The sequence below is a fragment of the Hemiscyllium ocellatum genome, chromosome 15 (assembly GCF_020745735.1).
Source record: "Hemiscyllium ocellatum isolate sHemOce1 chromosome 15, sHemOce1.pat.X.cur, whole genome shotgun sequence".
NCBI lineage: Eukaryota > Metazoa > Chordata > Chondrichthyes > Orectolobiformes > Hemiscylliidae > Hemiscyllium > Hemiscyllium ocellatum.
Window position 1 is genome coordinate 68,437,675 of NC_083415.1, and position 19,715 is coordinate 68,457,389.

The 19,715-nt window shown below is 43.9% G+C and overlaps 1 protein-coding gene across 1 annotated transcript in view; it reads right to left on the minus strand.

Moving 5' to 3' along the window:
• eif6 (eukaryotic translation initiation factor 6) overlaps positions 1-19,715 on the minus strand; it is an 81,553-nt gene that overhangs the window by 8,069 nt on the left and 53,769 nt on the right. The window contains exon 4 of the mRNA XM_060836601.1: positions 1,204-1,380. Coding sequence (XP_060692584.1) covers positions 1,204-1,380 — 177 coding nt within the window. The remainder of the gene's footprint in view (positions 1-1,203; positions 1,381-19,715) is intronic.

Genomic DNA, 19,715 nt, shown 5'->3' on the forward strand with positions numbered 1-19,715 from the left:
GGAAGAGTATTGTTTCACTGGAGAAAGTTCACTTTGATGATCTCTGGTCTGGAGGGCTTGTTTTATGAACAAATGTTGAACAGATTGGTACTCTATGCACTAGAATTTAGAAGAATGAGAGGTGATCACATTGAAATAAATCGGATTCGTAAGGGGCCAAATAGGGTAAATGCCGAGAGGCTAGAAACATAGCAATAGGCCATTTGACCCCTCAACCCTGCTCCCCCATTATGATCATGGCTGAACATTGAGCTCAATGTCCTAATGCCCCACTCCCAATATTCCTTAACCCCTTTAGCCACAAGAGGTGTATGTACCCCTTCTTTGAAAGCAAGATGTTCTGGCCTCAACCATTTCCTGTCATGGGAGGGTCTAGGACTAGAGGGCATAATCACGACCGTACTGACTGGTGGAACAGTCTTGAGGTGCTGAACTGCCGATTCCTGTTCCAATTTCTTATGGGCCTTACAGAATTTCAGGCAGCATCTTTCATATCCACAGCCCTTTCCATCTAGAAGGACAGCAAATACATGGCAAAACCACCATCTGCAGGCTCTCCTTCAAGCCATTCACCATCCTGACTTGGAAATATATCACTGTTCCTTCACTGTCACTGGGTCAGAATCCTGAAATCCCCTGAGGTCATTATGGGTCAACTTACAGTATGTGGATGTGGCAGTTCACCACCACTTCAAGGGGCAATTAAGGACAGGGAATAAATACTGGTCCAGCAGAGATACCCATGTCCCTTGAATAAATACAAGATGATAAACAGATAAATGAAGGTAGAGTGAGTGTGTGAAGTGAGGGATACTTGTGCAAACCAGGCATCCTGAATCCAGTCAGTGATGAATTCAGTATGAATGATTGCTCCTGTCTGATAGTGATCTATTCCCACATCTGGTTATATCAAGGTTATGGAACAACATCACAATCTCACCATCAAGCTAACTCATTTCCCAGATATTATTCCTGGCACCTTCCCTCTCCATATTGGTAAAGGTGCAACTGATAGGAAATCAATTGAACCAATCACTGGGCCAGCCACAAGGACAAAATCCGAGTACGATCATGTTTACAGACTGAGGCCAGGATAGCTTTCTCAGCTTCAGTCAAACACCCAACAGGCTGTTGGTCGTTATCTTCAGAATGAGCAAAACTGAAATGTTACATGGGCAGAGGAATATAAAGAAAGGATCATACCACCAGTGGAACTTGAAGCAGGGATGAAAGCTCATCTTGGTCTTCAATGGATGTCTTTGGATGTACTAAACCTCCCTGGTTACTGAAAGCACAGTAACTGCCCACTAGAACCTGCCCAGCAACAGTCTGTCGGAAAACCTCCACCTTCAGCACATCAGCCAAGATCTCCTCGGTCTCCTGTACACCAAGGGAAAAAAAAAAGAAATTTAGAATTTGCAGAAACAGAAAATGAAGAGGCAGCTTGATTCAGTTATTGGTTAAAAATGAGGTCTGCAGATGCTGGAGATCACAGTTGAAAATGTGTTGCTGGTTAAAGCACAGCAGGTCAGGCAGCATCCAAGGAACAGGAAATTCGACGTTTCGGGCATAAGCCCTTCCTGATGAGGGGCTTATGCCCGAAACGTCGAATTTCCTATTCCTTGGATGCTGCCTGACCTGCTGTGCTTTAACCAGCAACACATTTCCAACTGATTCAGTTATTGGTCAATAACCAACATTAATAATTACTTTTCGAGTTCCCCTCCTTACCTGTTAAAGGCATCCTTGACATCCTCCAGCACATCTGACAGTGTCAACTACATCAATGGAGTTTTTCATTTGATTCTAAATGACTCCTGCTTAAAAAGGGGTTCAGCAACATCATTCCACTGCAGCCCAGGGTTTGCAGATGACATCAAAATTGGTGGTCTAGTCGACAGCAAAGATTATAAAGGGATATCTAAGATTATAAAGGGATCTCAATCAATTGGGCCAATGGACTGAGGGGTGGCAGATGGAGTTCAATTTGGATAAATGCAAGATACAGAACACAATCCTTTTTCCGAAATGCTCAGGACCAACTAGTTTCCGGAATTTGCGAAATTTTTCGACTTCGGAATAAGTGTCAGTTCAACAGTAAAATTTTTAAAAATCTTCCCAAACAGCAGACTCACTGAGTACCTGAGACAGAATAGAGGCCAGCCAGTGCTGGGCCATGCCCACTCACATCACATCGCATCAGAGCCACACATATCGAGTAGGTGTGGGCTTGGGTTAACTGAACACCAAGTAATCTTGTTAATAAGATAAAAACTTCACAGAGGAGCTTTTCGGATTTCTGATAAATGGTTGTCCACCTGGATTGCATTTTGTTAAAACAAACAAGGGCTTTACTTGTATAGTTAAAGGGTAGTGGATGTTGGAGCAGAGAGACATGGGTTCAGGTACAAGTTGCTTCACATGTAGACAGAGTGGTTAAGAAGGCATTCAGCACATTGGCCTTCATTGCTCAGACCACTGAGTAGAAGAGTTGGGATGTCATGTTGAGCTTGTACAGGACATTGGTTAGTCTCTTCTGGAGTAGTGTGCCCAGTTCTGGTCACCCTGCTATAGGAAGGATATTATTAAATTGGAGAGAGGTCAGAAAAGATTTACCAGCATTTTGCCAGGACAGGAGGGTTTGAGTTATAAGGAGAGACTGGAACCTCATTCCCTGTAGTGTAGGTGGTAGAGGTTATAAGATCATGAGAGGCATAGATAAGGTAAATAGCAAAAGTCTTTTCCCTAGGAAGGGGGGAAATTCAAAACTAGGGGGCATATTTTTGAGGTGAGAGGAGACAGATTCTAAAGGGACCTGACGGACAACTTTTGCACACAGAGGGGGGTAGGTATGTGGAATGAAATTCCAGAGAAGTGGTAGTTGCAGGTACAATTACAACATTTCGGACAGGTACATGAATAAGAAAAGTTTAGAGAGATATGGGCTGAGAGTGTGGTTCTGAAAAAGCACAGCAGGTCAGGCAGTATCTGAGGAGCAGGAGAATTGATGTTTCGGGCAAAGCCCTTCACCATGAAGGGTTCCTGCCTGAAACGTCGATTTTCCTGCTCCTCGGATGCTGCCTGATCTACTGTAATTTTCCAGCACCCCCCTCTCTATTCTAATCTCCAGCATTGCAGTCCTCACTTTCGCCTAAGAGAGTGAATGGGCTAAATGTAGACAAGTGGGACTTGTTTAGTTTGGGAAACATGGCTGGTACAGATGAGTTGGACTGAAGAGTTTGGTTCTATGCTGTATGTCTCTACGACTCTATGTTTGCTTTTGTATTGGTTCAATAAATCTTTCCACTGTGGGGAGACTGGAGGAGATAACAATACAGATAATGGTGGCACTCGGCATTCCTGGACGAGGAAGAATACTTGCAAAAAGAATGGCTTACAGACAGGGTGACTGGGCTTACTTAAAGTGTCATTATTCTGTAAACTTGGAAATCGACAAGGACTGTCCTTATTATACCCTATGACATGAAGAAAACCAGGGTTTTCAAAGGTAATTGTTTTACAAATTCTGAATAATACTTAAACAATTAACCAAAAAGGGAGGGAAAAAATGGAAGTATCAACTCAAAAGATTACTATTTACTAGCAGTACACCGAACATGGTGGTAGGCTGGGAGAAGAAAGGCTATTATGTTTTTTATATTTTGCAGTCCCATCAGGATAGAGAAACAACCAGATGTCACCAGCTCCGGCTGCTTTGCCAAGAGTTTTAAACAATCCAGTTGGAAGAGAGTAATGTGATACCAGGATCCGGTTGACAGCATTTCAGGTTTTGAGGTGTTTAGTCACTAACAAGGTTGTGTTTTGCTATATTCCCAACAGGTGAGCAGAGATTCACATAAATCATAAGATTAAAGTTCCAGGATCTGATCTACCGGAAGCTGCTCAAAGAGTTTATTAATAACAAATCTGGTTCATGAGAAGGGAAAGGTAATTTACCACTAACAAAGTATAAACATTACTAATATCAAAAACTGAGACGGTTTGACCTAGTCTAATTATTCAGTGTCTCATTGCTTTACAAATACATAATAGATATAATGCTAAACAAATATCACACAGTGCTTACACACAAGGAACTGAAGAAATGGAGCTTCACTATTCTAGAAATTTAAACAGGTATTCAAAAATAATAGCCAGTGGGGTCATCACATACATATGCAGTAGCAACATCACTAGGCTAGTAACACAGCAGCCCAGGCTAATGCTCCAGAGACATGGGGTTAAAAACAAAACTCTAGTTCCCTAATGTCCTTTAAGGAATTTGCCATTCCTACCTGGTGTGGCCTAAGTGTGACTGCACTCCCACAGCAAGGTGGTTGGCCCTAACTGCTGGAATAAACAAACTATAGATGCATTTTGGGAAAGCAAATCTTAGCAGGTCTTATACACTTAATGGTAAAGTCCTAGGAATGAATATGCTGAACAAAGAGACCTTGGAGTGCCGGTTCATAGCTCCTTGAAAATGTAGTCGCAGGTAGATAGGATAGTGAAGAAGGTGTTTGGTATGCTTTCCTTTATTGGTCAGAGTATTGAATACAGGAGTTGGGAGAAGAAGGGCTCATGCCCGAAACGTCGATTCTCCTGCTCCATGGATTCGGCCTGACCTGTTGCGCTTTTCCAGCAACACATTTTCACTCTATCTCCAGCATCTGCAGTCTTTACTTTCTCCTCCACAAGTTGGGAGGTCATGTTGCGGCTGTACAGGACATTGGTTAGGCCACTGTTGGAATATTGCGTGCATTTCTAGTCTCCTTCCTATCGGAAAGATGTTGCGAAACTTGAAAGGGTTGAGAAAAGATTTACAAGGATGTTGCCAGGGTTGGAGGATTTGAGCTATAGGGAGAGGCTGAACAGGCTGGGGCTGTTTCCCCTGGAGTGTCGGAGGCTGAGAGGTGACCTTATAGAGGTTTACAAAATTATGAGGGGCATGGATAGGATAAATAGACAAAGTCTTTTCCCTGGGGTCGGGGAGTCCAGACCTAGAGGGCATAGGTTAGGGTGAGAGGGGAAAGATATAAAAAAGACCTACGGGGCAACGTTTTCACACAGAGGGTGGTACGTGTATGGAATGAGCTGCCAGAGGAAGTGGTGGAGGCTGGTACAATTGCAACATTTAAAAGGCATTTGGATGGGTATATGAATAGGAAGGGTTTGGAGGGATATGGGCCGGGTGCTGGCAGGTGGGACTAGATTGGGTTGGGATATCTGGTCGGCATGGACGGGTTGGATTGAAGGGTCTGTTTCCATGCTGTACATCTCTATGACTCTATGTTGGAAATCTGAAATGAGAACTGGAGGTGTTTTGGATTAACAACATTATGAGCTGCATGGATGTGGTGAATAGAAAACAGTTGTTCCCCTTTACTGAGGGGCTCAAAAACAAGGGGTCATACAGGGAGCTGTTGAAGAGGGGGAGGGAAGAAAATGACAGTTGTAATCAGGATAATAGACACTGTTCTCTGTGGCCAGGATCGAGAATCCCGAAGGCTGCACGGTCTGCCTAGTGGCTGGGTTCAGAATGTCTCATCTGATTGATTTTTTTTTGTTTGGGGGGGTGGGGTGGGGTGGGGGGTGGGGGGAATTCCAGTTATTGTGGTCTGTGTAGATACCAACAATACCAGCAGAAAGGGGAAAGAGGTTCTGCTCTGGGTGCATGAGCAACTCAGGGCTACATTAAGCAGCCAAACCTGAAAAGTGATAATCCCTGGATTACTATCTGTGCTGTGAACTAATTGGCACATGGTCAACAAGATTAAAGAGATAAATTTATGGCTCAAAGATTGGTGTGGGAGAAACAAGTTCAAACTCATGGGACAGAGTCATTGGGGACATTTAAGCAACTGCTTGACATGTACATGGATAGCAGAGAGTTGAAGGGTGTGTAGGTTAAGTTACTATATTTTACGTTAGGCTTAAATCTCGGTACCACATCATGGGCCAAAGGCCTGTTTTGTGCTGTACTTTTCTATGTTCTATTTGTACCAGTCCTGGGGAGTAAAGGAGCTGGTCCAATGGGCCATGCTCCAACTGGTGAATCACATGGCTCTGGATAGGGCTGTAAACTAAACAGTTCAGTTAATTCCTACTTTTGCATTATAACTATGAGTATGTTGGTAATAAACATACTTGGATACAGAAAGACACCAGAGGGCGCCTGGCACTAGTGAAATCAAAAGCAAAAGTAGGAATGAATCAAGCTCTTGGGAACAGAAAAAAAAGCCAACACTGCTTTCATCTAAACTCCTGGAAATCACACGACTGCTAGCCTGAAGCATAAAACATTAATTTTTAACAAGTGCAGTGCTTTGACTACTAGACAGAATGAGCCAGAGTTATTACGGGCTGCAATCTCAGCAAGCAATTGAGATTACGCCATAAACTGTGATAGAAAGCCTGTGCCAATTTTAAAACAACAGCTCAACCAGGAATCTGTAATTTCTAGATATCTGCTCTGTTTTATTACTATAGTAAACTGTGGCAAAGCTCCAAGTTGCAGACTGTATTCCTGCAAAATTAGGGACAGGGCTAGAGTGTTGTCAAGTGGAGCAGGGGAGTGCCATTTAAAGAATTTGAGAGAAGATTATGTTTTTACATTGCACAATGGAAGAACAAATTTATTAAATTGCGATCTCAGCAATGCTGCTAATGAAACAACTTTACTTTCTTGTAACGTAAATTTTAGAAACAAGATCATCTTATAGATTCTTGATTACGTGACTAAGAACCTCTTTGAGCACCCTTTGTTCTACAAAGTTAAAAATCTCACAACACCAGGTTATAGTCCAACAGGTTTAATTGGAAGCACATTAGCTTTCAGAGCGACGCTCCTTCATCAGGTGATTGTGGAGGGCTCGATCGTAACACAGAATTTAAAGCAAACATTTGCAGTGTGATGTAACTGAAATTATACATTGAAAAATTGATTGTCTGTTAAGCCTTTCATCTGTTAGAATACAGTGATAGTTTCACTTCTTTTCAGCTTAACAATCAATTTTTCAATGTATAATTTCAGTTACATCACACTGCAAATTTTTGCTATAAATTCTGTGTTACGACCGAGTCCTCCACTACCACCTGATGAAGGAGTGTCACTCCAAAAGCTAGTGTGCTTCCAATTAAACCTGTTGGACTATAACCTGGTGTTGTGAGATTTTTAACTTTGTACACCCTAGTTCAACACCAGCATCTCCAAATCATTTGTTCTACAAGGAATTCAAAAATTTTACATAATGTGAGACTGGATGTTTCTCTCAAAAAAATACTCAAGGTTATAAATGTAGAACATAGAATAGTACAGCACAGTACAGGCCCTTCTGCCACTTGATGTTGTGCCTGTACAGAAAATCATCTATTGAATGTATTCAAAAGAGCGGGTACCCAATGAACGCAGTCCGCTGATTTCTCAGCAACAAACCCAAACAAGCAGCCAAAACACATCCAGAAACCCGAGCCACTCTTCCCTACACCAAAGACATCTTGGAAATGACTGCCAGAGTACTCAGACCCCTTGGCATCACAATAGCCCACAAACCCACCAACACACTAAAACAGCAGCTAATGAATTGAAAGACCCAGTACAGACAGCAAGCAAACCTAATGTAATTTACAAAATACCGTGCAAGGACTGTAACAAACACTACATTGGACAAACAGGCAGAAAACTAGCCACCAGGATACATGAACACCAACTAGCCACAAAAAGACATGACCCACTCTCACTAGTATCCTTACATACAGATGAAGACACCACTTTGACTGGGACAACACATCTATCCAAGGACAAGCCAAACAGAGACACGCACGAGAATTCGTAGGAGCATGGCATTCCAACCGGAACTCTATCAACAAACACATCGAGTTGGACCCAATTTACCACCCCTGAGAAAAAGAACAGGAAATGACATCACCAACCCAAAGAAACGCAAACATATAAACAGAAAACAGGAATCATCAGCAATGCTTCATCCGGAGGCTCACTGAAAATGTTACCTAGTAGGATGATGAAACGTCTGAACAGGAACCTTCCAGCTCAGCAAGCAAACCTACATCCAGAACCTAAATCTTTTCAAAACTCGCTAACATTGGCTTGTTGCTACTGACATTTATCAATCATCATCTAAGTCTTGCTACACTGGCCTTTAGTACAGAGGGATTTGAGTATAGGACTAAATGTGTCAGATTGTGAATAAATAGAGCCTTTATGAGATTACATTTAGGACCATGGTGTGCAGTTTTAGTCTCCTTACCCAAGGAAAGATTTTTGTTTGCAAGAGAGTGCAACCTCGGTTCACTAAAGTAATCCCTGGGATGGAGGGACCTACTATCCCGAGTTTAGGAGATATGATCTCATTCAAATTCTTTGGAATTCCCTGGCCCAGAGCACTATGGGCTCAGTCTTTGAGCATGTTCCAGACTGAGATCAATAGATTTCTACAAATTAAAAACAAAGGACATGGGAATAGTGAAGGAAGATGGTGACACAGAAAGTTAGGTATCATCTCAGTGAATGGTGGGGTAGGCTCGAACAGCTGAGAGGCCAACTCCTGATCCCATTTCTTTTCTGGACGAGTTGCTTCAGTATCAGAAGTGACGAATGATGCTGAACATTGTCCAGCGAACATCCCATTCCTGACCTTATTATGAAGGAAGTTGATGAAGCAGCTGAAGATGGTTGGGCCTAGCACATTACCCTGAGCAACAAGGACTTCTGTGGTACAGTCATAGTATCTCCATCTCAGAGCCAGAGTTCAAGTCCTACCTATTCCAGAGGTGCATCATAACATTCTTGAACAGGTTGATTCAGAATATCTACAAACCAATACTAAGCTCTTGTGACACAGTGGTAGCGATGAGTTATCTGGACTAGAAGACCTAGATTCAAGTCCCACTTGCTCCAAAGATGTGTCATAATATTTCTAAACAGGTTGATTAAAAAAAATCTACCCTGGGGAAATCTTTCTGAGATACACTGAAGCTCTGGTGATTGGCCGCCAACAACTATCACAATTGCACTGGGTATGACTCCCTCAATAGTCAGAAGTCCTACCTCAAATTTGGAGACCAAAACTGCACACAGTACTGCAGGTGCGGTCTCCCCAGGGCCCTGTACAGCTACAGAAGGACCTCTTTGCTCCTATTCTCACTTCCTCTTGTTATGAAGGCCAGCGTGCCATTAACTTTCTTCACTGCCTGCTGTACCTGCATGCTGGCTTTCATTGACTGATGTACAAGAAAACCTAGATCTCATGTACTTCCCCTTTACCTAACTTGACTCCATTTAGACAGTAGCTGAAAATGTGTTGCTGGAAAAGCGCAGCAGGTCAGGCAGCATCCAAGGAACAGGAGATTCGACGTTTCGGGCATAAGCCCTTCTTTAGGAATGAGGAAAGTGTGTCCAGCAGGCTAAGATAAAAGGTAGGGAGGAGGGGCTTGGGGGAGGGGCAATGGAGATGTGATAGGTGGAAGGAGGTTAAGGTGAGGGTGATAGGCCGGAGTGGGGTGGGGGGCGGAGAGGTCAGGAAGAAGATTGCAGGTTAGGAAGGTGGTGCTGAGTTCGAGGGATTTGACTGAGACAAGGTGGGGGGAGGGGAAATGAGGAAACTGGAGAAATCTGAGTTCACCCCTTGTGGTTGGAGGGTTGGAGGCGGAAGATGAGGCGCTCTTCCTCCAACCGTCGTGTTGTTATGGTCTGGCGATGGAGGAGTCCAAGGACCTGCATGTCTTTGGTGGAATGGAAGGGGGAGTTAAAGTGTTGAGCCATGGGGTGGTTGGGTTGGTTGGTCCAGGTATCCCAGAGGTGTTCTCGGAAACATTCCACAAGTAGGCGGCCTGTCTCCCCAATATAGAGGATGTCACATCGGGTGCAGCGGATGCAATAGATGATGTGTGTGGAGGTACAGGTGAATTTGTGGCGGATATGGAAGGATCCCTTGGAGAGAAGTAAGGGAGGTGGTGTGGGCGCAAGTTTTGCATTTCTTGCGGTTGCAGGGGAAGGTGCCGGGAGTAGAGGTTGGGTTGGTGGGGGGTGTGGACCTGACGAGGGAGTCACGGAGGGTGTGGTCTTTTCAGAACGCTGATAGGGGAGGGGAAGGAAATATATCCCTGGTGGTGGGGTCCGTTTGGAGGTGGCGGAAATGACGGCGGATGATACGCTGTATATGGAGGTTGGTGGGGTGGTAGGTGAGGACCAGTGGGGTTCTGTCCTGGTGGCGTTTGGAGGGTCGGGGCTCAAGGGAGTGGGAAGTAGACGAGATGCGGTGGAGGGCATCGTCGATCACGTCTGGGGGGAATCTGCAGTCCTTGAAGAAGGAGGCCATCTGGGCTGTACGGTATTGGAACTGGTCCTCCTGGGAGCAGATGCGGCGGAGACGATGGAATTGGGAATATGGGATGGCATTTTTACAGGGGGCAGGGTGGGAGGAGGTGTAGTCTAGGTAGCTGTGGGAGTCAGTCGGTTTATAATAGATGTCCGAGATAGAAATGGAAAGGTCTAGGAAAGGGAGGGAGGAGTCTGAGACGGTCCAGGTGAATTTGAGATCGGGGTGGAAGGTGTTGGTAAAGTGGATGAACTGTTCAACCTCCTCGTGGGAGCACGAGGCAGCGCCAATACAGTCATCGATGTAGCGGAGGAAAAGGTGGGGGGTGGTGCCAGTGTAGTTGCGGAAGATGGACTGTTCCACATATTCTACGAAGAGGCAGGCATAGCTGGGGCCATGCGGGTGCCCATGGCAACTCCTTTGGTTTGGAGAAAGTGGGAGGATTGGAAAGAGAAGTTATTCAGGGTGAGGACCAGTTCAGTCAGTCGAAGGAGGGTGTCAGTGGAAGGGTACTAGTTGGTACGGCGGGCAAGGAAGAAGCGGAGGGCTTTGAGTCCTTCGTGATGGGGGATGGAGGTGTACAGGGATTGGATCACCATGGACCCAATTTTAGTAATAGCTTTTTTTTTCAAATACCTAAAAAAGCTATTACTACCCTTTATATTTTTGGCCAGTTTGCCTTCGAACCTCATTTTTCTTTGTCCGCGTATTGCCTTTTTAGTTCTCTGTTGCTATTTAAAAGTTTCCCAGTCCTCCGGCTTCCCGCTCATCTTTGCTAAGTTATACTTCACTTTTTTATTATACAATCCTTAACTTCCCTCGTCAGCCATGGACGCCCCTGCCTCCCCTTAGGATCTTTCTTCCTCTTTGGGATGAACTGATTCTGCACCTTCTGCATTATATCCAGAAATAGCTGGCATTGTTCCACTACCAACCCTGCTAGGGCATTGAACCTATTTTCTATAGGTTTCTGAAAAGTTCCAGAGATGTAGAGGAAAGGATTGCAAAGATGATTCTGGATAGGAACGAGTGTAACAAGGTAGTTGTTAGGGTGGACTTTAATGGTCCAAATATTGACTAGAAACGCTATAGTTTGAGTACTTTAGAACAGTGAGTTTTGTCCAATGCGTGCAGGAGGTTTTCCTGACACAATGTAGATAGTGTCTCCAGTCTTCTGGCACTACTCCTGTCGACAATGACGACCTAAAGAACAAAGCCAAAGGCTCGGCAATCTCCTCCCTGGCTTCCCAGAGGATAAATCTCATCTGGCCCAGGGAATTTGTCCATTTTCACACTTTCCAGAACTGTGAACACCTCCTCTTTACACACCTCAATCCCATCTAGTCTAGTAGCCTGTATCTCAATATTCTCCTCCACCATTGTCTTCTTCTAGTGTGAATGGGATTGAGGGCGATTTAGTGGTTTGGATCAGAAATTGGCTAGCTGAAATAGACAGAGTGATGGTTGATGGGAAATATTCATCCTGGAGTTAAGTTACTAGTGGTGTACCCTGTTTAGGGCCATACTAGATGAGGGTGTAGAAGGATGGGTTAGTAAATTTGCGGATGCCACGAAGGTCGGTGGATTTGTGGACAGTGCGGAATGATATTTGCAGGTTACAGAGAGACATAGATAAGCTGCAGAGCTGGGTTGAGAGGTGGCAAATGGAGTTTGATGCAGAAAAATGTGAACTGACTCACTTTGGAAGGAATAACAGGAATACAGAGTACTGTGCTAATGGTAGGATTCTTCGTAGTGTAGATGTGCAGAGAGATCTTGGTACCCACATGCATAGATCCCCGAAAACTGCCACCCAGGTTGATCGGGTTGTTAAGAGGGCGTACGGTATGTTAGCTTTTATTAGTAGAGGGTGGAGTTTCAGAACAATGCTGCAGCTGTACAAAATTCTGGTGCGGCTGCATTTGGAGTATGGCATACAGGTTGCCATGTTATAGGAAGAATGTGGATGCATTGGAAAGGGTGCAGAGAAGATGTTGCCTGGCAAGGAGGGAAGGTCTTATGAGGAAAGGCTGAGGGACCCGATTCTGTTTTCGTTAGCGAGAAGAGTAAGAGGTGACTTAGAGGCATACAAGATGATCAGAGGATTAGATAAGGTGGACAGTGAGAGCCTTTTTCCTCAGATAGTGATGGTTAGCACGTGAGGACATAGCTTTATGTTGATGGGTGATAGATATAGGACAGATGTCAGAGGTGGGCTCTTTACTGAGATTATAGTAAGGGCATGGAATGCCCTGCCTGTATTAACCTGCCCTGCCTGGAATGCCCAACATTAAGGGCACTTAAATGGTCATTGGACAAATGTATCAACGAAAACAAAATAGTGCATGTTAGATAGGTTTTGATTGGTTCCACAGGTCGATGCAGCTTCAAGGGCTAAAGGGCCTGTACTGCACTATAATGTTTACGTTCTGTATCAAGGACACAGTCACTCTAACTTCCCCTCTGGAATTCAATTCTTCTGTTCATGTTTGAACCTAGGCTGCAATGAGGTCAGGAGCTGAGGATTTCATTTGATGCTATCTGAAAGTTGACACTATAGTGAATCCACATCAGTAATATATTACACTGGAGGGGAATCACTAGTTAAAGTTTGAGTAAAAATTCACTTTATTGCTGCCATTTGCCATTCCAATTCAATTTCTGAAATATTTGAAAGCTACAGTTTTAATTGAAATGTACAGTTTTTGTAGCAATATTGAACTGTTAACAGTAATTCCACTAAATGGAATTAACACATTAAGTCCAATCATAGCAGCACAAGTCTCCTCTATCATATACGGTTTGATTCCCAAATGGCCTTTCACAAAAGTCTTATGGGGGAGAACATGACAGACAGAGCATTGAGTTGAGTGTGTGGTGTTGGAAAAGCACAGCAGGTCAGGCAGCAGCAGAGCAGCAGAAGAATCAACATTTCAGGTATAAGCCCTTCATTCAGAAATGTTGATTCTCCTGCTCCTCGGATGCTGCCTGACCTGCTGTGCTTTTCTAACACCACACTCTCGACTCTGATCTCCAGCATCAGCAGTCCTCACTTTTTCCCAGAAAGAGCATTGAGCCAGTAACTGACAGCACCAGGTTAAGGCTCTTGGGCATGGGTTCAAATCCCATCATGGCAGCTGGTGGATTTGAATTTAAGTTATAAATTTAATGGTGAAATAACATCCATCATTGAATGGGGTAAAAACTCATCTGATTCACTGATGTCCTTTAGGGATAGAAATCTGTTCTCTAGGCTGGTTTGGCCTAATAAGACTCCAAACGTTGTGGTGTTTGACTCTTAATAGGCCTATGAAATGGCCCGCAAACGACTCCGTTCAAGGACAATGAAGGATTGAAAACAACTGCAAGCCTTGCTAGGGATGCCTGCACCCCATAAAAGAATCAAGAAAAAAATGATTTTTTAAAAATCAAACCAGAGAGAATGTAGATCAAACCTGACTGAAGTGGAAACAATAGAGTTGTTAACTTGTCTTAGCATGACCAGGTTAGCAAACCTTCACACTGAGCAAATCCTCCATTGTGTTGTGTGGTACTACGAGTAAAAAATGAGGTCTGCAGATGCTGGAGATCACAGCTGAAAATGTGTTGCTGGTCAAAGCACAGCAGGCCAAGCAGCATCTCAGGAATAGGGAATTCGACGTTTTGAGCATAAGCCCTTCATCAGGAATGAGAGAGAGTAGCCAAGCAGGCTAAGATAAAAGGTAGGGAGGAGGGACTTGGAGGAGGGACTTGGGGGAGGGGTGATGGAGGTGGGATAGGTGGACCTGGGGGGTACTACCACATGCTAAATGAGGCTGATCTAACTTAAGACTGGGCATCCATGAGTCACTGTGGACCATCAACAGCAGCAGAATTATACTCCAGCTCAATCTGAACCTCATGGCCTGAAATATCCCTCTATTACCATCAAGCCTGGAGCAGTACCAGACATACCTGAAAATGAGGCGTCAACTCGGTGAAGCTGTTTGCATGACAACAGCATAAGCAGCAAATGACAGGCAGAGCTAAACAATCCCACAGCCAATGGATCAGTCTAAGCTCCGCCACATCCAGCAGTGAATGGTGATGAACAATTTAGAAGCTCACTACAGGAGGCTCTATGAATATGCCCACCCTCAATGATGTGACAGCCCAACACATCAGCGCAAAAAAGGCTGAAGCATCCACAGCAATCTTCAGTCAGAATTGCCAAGATGATCTATCTTGGTCTTCAGCATCACAGATACCAGTCTTCAGTTCAAAGCTATCAGGCATTGGCAGGAACATGGATTTGAGTTTACAGTCAGATTAGTCATAGTCATATTCAACAGCTGAGGGGTCAAATGGTTAACTGCTTCTCCTTATTCACATACTTGTACGATTGATGCTGATTGATAATTAGCTGAACCAGGCATTGCCTCAGAACTGAACAACTCTACAGCTTGTATGAAGCACAGCTGCAGTAAATCAATCAAGTATTGCAATGGTTGCTTTGATGTCTTATTCCTACATTATAGTGTTATTATCTTTAGCGACTGGCAAGGTAAACTTACCAGCTTAAAACCTCAAATGAGGAATTTCAGATCATTAAAGGGACTTTGTAATTTTTTAAAAAAACTCAGTGATAGACTTGGTCCTGAGATGAGCTTTCCTTTCCCCCAAAAGTTTTCAAGTCAGCAAAAACGATCTCTGGATAGAATCTGTCTAAAGGTATATTGTAGCAGAAACAGCTGCTTTTGTGGTTACCAATGTTAGCGCTTAGGATTCTAAGTGAAAAATCCTCAGATATTGTAATTTAGAGCTAATGAGGATTTAATCACAAGATGTAAGTTATATACTTATAAAAGTTTATTAAGAATCTATTCTAAATTAGATTTTAATATTATAGAATTTGAGTTTATAACATGAATATTCTATTTCAAATTTAAATATGTTTAAACCTACCTTCAAAAATAACTTTTAGACAAGCAAACAAATAAGTTTTAAATAAAACTGTATTTACAATTCAGTTTCTTCAGATTCTATGTCTGAACCTTGACAAGACATTTTAGTGGCAAATGTTATCCTGTAATGCCTTATGACAACTGCCTGCTTTTGTTTTTTATATATCCACATAAGTTAGTCTCATCACTTTTCTTACACTGTTTCTGTTCAAATAATTCTCCACAGTTGTTTGGCTCACTTCCCTGCTTGCTTAAAGTCTTGCATTTTCTATATGGTGTTATTGTACTTCTTGCTTGTAATTTATTCAAATACTGAATAGAGTGCATTTTTAAGTAATTGTTATTAAGTTATTTTTTGTCCATTAATTTGGTAATTCCTTGACAATACCAACTATGCCTGACAAATATAACCTTTGACTGTAAAATGCTTTGGAAGGCCCTTTGCTTTTTTCTGTATGATATATTTATGTAAACATGAATTCGCAGCAAGAGCCTGCTCCACCTTTCAACAACATGGGTGATCAGATTGCTCCCTTTCCAGATATCCTTGTTAGCCTGGTCAGTCCATAACTCCAAAACGTTGCTTGCTGTCAATTCTGGGGGGAGGATAATTTTGTTTTAATTTTCCCTCTCTTTGAATTCCCGAGTGTCAAGGATGTCAAGTATCTTCTGCAGTGAAGACCAATGCAATATACTGTTCAATTATCTGTCATCTCCTTCTTGTCCATTAATTCCCCACATTTTTTTTAAAAAATAGGACCACTTTTTTTGAAAAGATCTATAAAAACTCTAACGATCTGTTGTTATACTTCTACGACCTCGTGTACTCTCCTTATTAACCTTTTAATCATTTTTATTGTTTTATACAATCTGATCAATCTTCTGATCCTCCATACAATTTTGTACAATTGTATGCTTTTCCTTAGAGTCTGATAGTAGCTAACTTTTATTGAAGTTAACCAAGAATGGAATGCCTTTTCATTGGGATTTATCTTCTGCACTAGAAAACATTATGCTTCCCTCCCTAACTGCACTGTGTTGCTCCAGTACAAACGCATTCATGGTTCAAGGAAGCAGCATATTTTAAGGGCCACTAGGGATGGACAATAAATGCTGACTCGGCCTGCCAGGTCCATATGCCATGATAGAAAAAAATAAGTCTGGCACTGTATTTGTACAGACCTTTCCTTGAACCTAATTTGCCCACCACTTGAGGTAGCTACGTCCCCATAATGGCCCTTGTTTAACCCTGACCCATTCTTTCTCCCTAAAACAAAATATAAAATTCAAGAATAATGAGATTGTTCTCCTGTAATTTTTTTGGTGAATCATTTTATTTAAATAGCTACATTTTAATGACTAGGGAATTCACATTTTCTTTGTTACCAAAGCATTAGGCATCATGGATAACCAAGGGAAAGGAATCAGGAGACATTAACTAGCAATGATTTATAAAGGTGTCTCAAGTTGATAATGGACAAGTCACCTTCGTGTCAGCCAAATGTATATTTCAAGGATGCCCCGAAGCATGATACATTGGCAAAACCAAGCAGACACTACAACAACGGAGGAATGGACACTGCACAACAATCACCAGACAGGAACATTTCCTCCCAGTCAGGAAAGCACTTCAGCGGTCAAAGACATTTAGTCTCAGATTTTCGGATAAATGTCTTCCAAGGCAGACATTAGACAACAACGCAGAGTCACCGAGCAGAGGCCAGTAGACAAATTCAGCACCCATGGGGATGGCCTCAACAGGGATTGTGTGTTCACATATCCCTCTCTCCCAACCCCAAACCACACGGACACGCCCCATCCAGCACACATGCTCCATCCTCCCCCGAGCTCCCCACACACACGCACGCACGGTCCTCCCCCGTGCTCCCCCCCCACGCGCTGTCCTCCCCCACGCCCCCCCCCCGTGAGCGCGCACTGTCCTCCCCCACGCTCCCCCCCGTGAGCGTGCACTGTCCTCCCCTGCGCTCCCACACACGTGCACGCACTGTCCTCCCCCGCGCTCCCCAACACACATGCACTGTTCTCTCCCCCCCCACCCAAACACACGCATTGTCCTTCCCCGCCTGACCCCCCCACCCCCGCGCATGCACAGTCCACCCCCACGCCTCGCCTGTGCGGTCTGCCCACGCTCCGTCCTCCCTGTGGCCCCCCCGCACACGCACCGTCCTCCCCCGTGCCCCCCACGCACACGCACCGTCCTCCCACTAGCCCCCCCCGCACACGCACCGTCCTCCCACTAGCCCCCCCCCGCACACGCACCGTCCTCCCACTAGCCCCCCCCCCCCGCACACGCACCGTCCTCCCACTAGCCCCCCCCCCCCGCACACGCACCGTCCTCCCCCATGCCCTGTCCTCATCCCCCAACTCAAATTCTCCACCCCCCCACTTTGATCTTTTCCGTATAAGATGTGTGCCTAAGGCCTTCCTCTCCCACTAGCACCCACTGAAGGAGCAGCGCTCCAAAAGCTAGTGTTTTCAGATAAACCTGTTGTTGTGTGAATTTTGACCTTGTCCAACCCAGTCCAACACCATGACCTCCACATTGTGAACTTCAATTTCAACACACTTGGCCAGACCTGTGCATTAAACGGTTACAAAGGTTTCAGAAGACAATGAATGGTTGAGTCAGCCTCTTTGATACTACGAGATAAGGTTCCAGTGAGTCAGTTAATTCCAGCTCCTTTTATATAAATGAGCGAAACCACAATCGAGAGAGGCCATTCAGTCCACAGCTGCGCTTGTACTACCTGCAATTCCATTTATAGAGGAACTTTGATTATCCAAATATCAATTATCCAAATGTCAGATTATCTGAAGGTGATCTGGAGGTCCTGATGGAAACATTACATCAAAGGGTTTGTTGAGTGATTAAAAGTGAACACAGCTTACTGAAATGCTGCTGAGAACAGTCCTGGACATCAATGGGATTCCAGGCACTATCTCCAAATGACTGACTGTCTGCCCTCTCTCCCTCACCACACTTTCCCTGGAGTTCTACACAGGGGTATACTCTAAACCCCACTTCCCCAGATAAACTCTCCAACATTGGCCTGTACAAAGGTTGCAGTAAAAGTTGTACATGTGCGCACGCATGTTATTTGGAGACTCACCCCACAAACACACCAGCAGGCTTGTTGGTGTCTAGTTCAGCTGGCCCAGAGAGGGGGAGGAGGTGGATGTGGTTGGTTGGTGCAGGGGCGGTGATGGTCAGGGTTGAGGGGCAGGAGCAGTGCTGAACAGTTTTTGAGGGGGGGGGGGGGGCGTGGAGTGGGGGAAGGTTTCCTCATCTGCTGAATGGACAGCGGACTTAGCAGAAAACACCGAGCCTCAGAGGGAAGGCATTGAATCAATTAACCAAATAATCAATTATCTGAACGAAATAGTGCCCGCCCATCTTTTTCAGATAATAGAGATTTCTCTGTAATTCTGCTTTTGTTCACTTATTGCACAGAATTCACTATTCCTCATTTTCATACCTTTGAAACAGACTGGGGTATATGTATGACAACTTATGTAATGCTCGGGGAAAATGAGGTCTGTGGAAGCTGGAGATCAGAGTTGATTGGGTGTTGCTGGATGAAGGGCTCCGGCCCGAAACGTGGATTCTCCTGTTCCTCAGGTGCTGCCTCACCTGCTGTGCTTTTCCAGCAACACACTCTTGAATCTAATGCACTAATTGCAGTATAGAATCAGAGTTTAAAATGTAGCTGTGCAAAGTCAGTGTCAATGATTGAGAGTCTCAGGTAATCAGATTCAGAGTCAGTGACAGGGATCACCTGCAGACACAGGACACCCACACTATGGGCAAAGTGGCAGCACTGGATTCTGCTCCACATTTTAAATGTACATTAATGTATTGCAACAAGTTGAGGATCGAAGATGATCAAGCATAACAGCGGGGATGAAAATAAGGTGAAGCACTTGAAACTATTTTTAGATAGCCAGTTCAGGAACAAGTTGACTGGAATACATACAATAAGTTTATATACAAGGCCAAGCTGTGAAACAAAGACAAACTTAATTAAATACATTTAATATTTCTTTGAGATATAAATGGTTTTAAGAACTACTAAAATCATTATTTTTAAGTTTGTTTTTGAATTTTGAGTTAGCTACATGAGTAGTGTGGACCTGAAATTAGTAATTTATTTGTATTTGTGACCATGATGAATTCTTATGCAACAGATGGAGAGCGCTTCTTCAACAGCCAAATGGACTCCTGCTAATTCAGGATGTTTAAAAGGCTGTTAGAAATGACTGAACTGAGAATATTTTAAGTTCAAAAGAAACAAGTAGATAGAAAAACATTCCTCAATTTTACATTGTGGGCAGTTCTGCAAGGTCCTTGCATGGACATACATGCACGTAGCAGTATACAGGAACAAAGGAACAGGAGTAGGCCATTCAGCCCTTC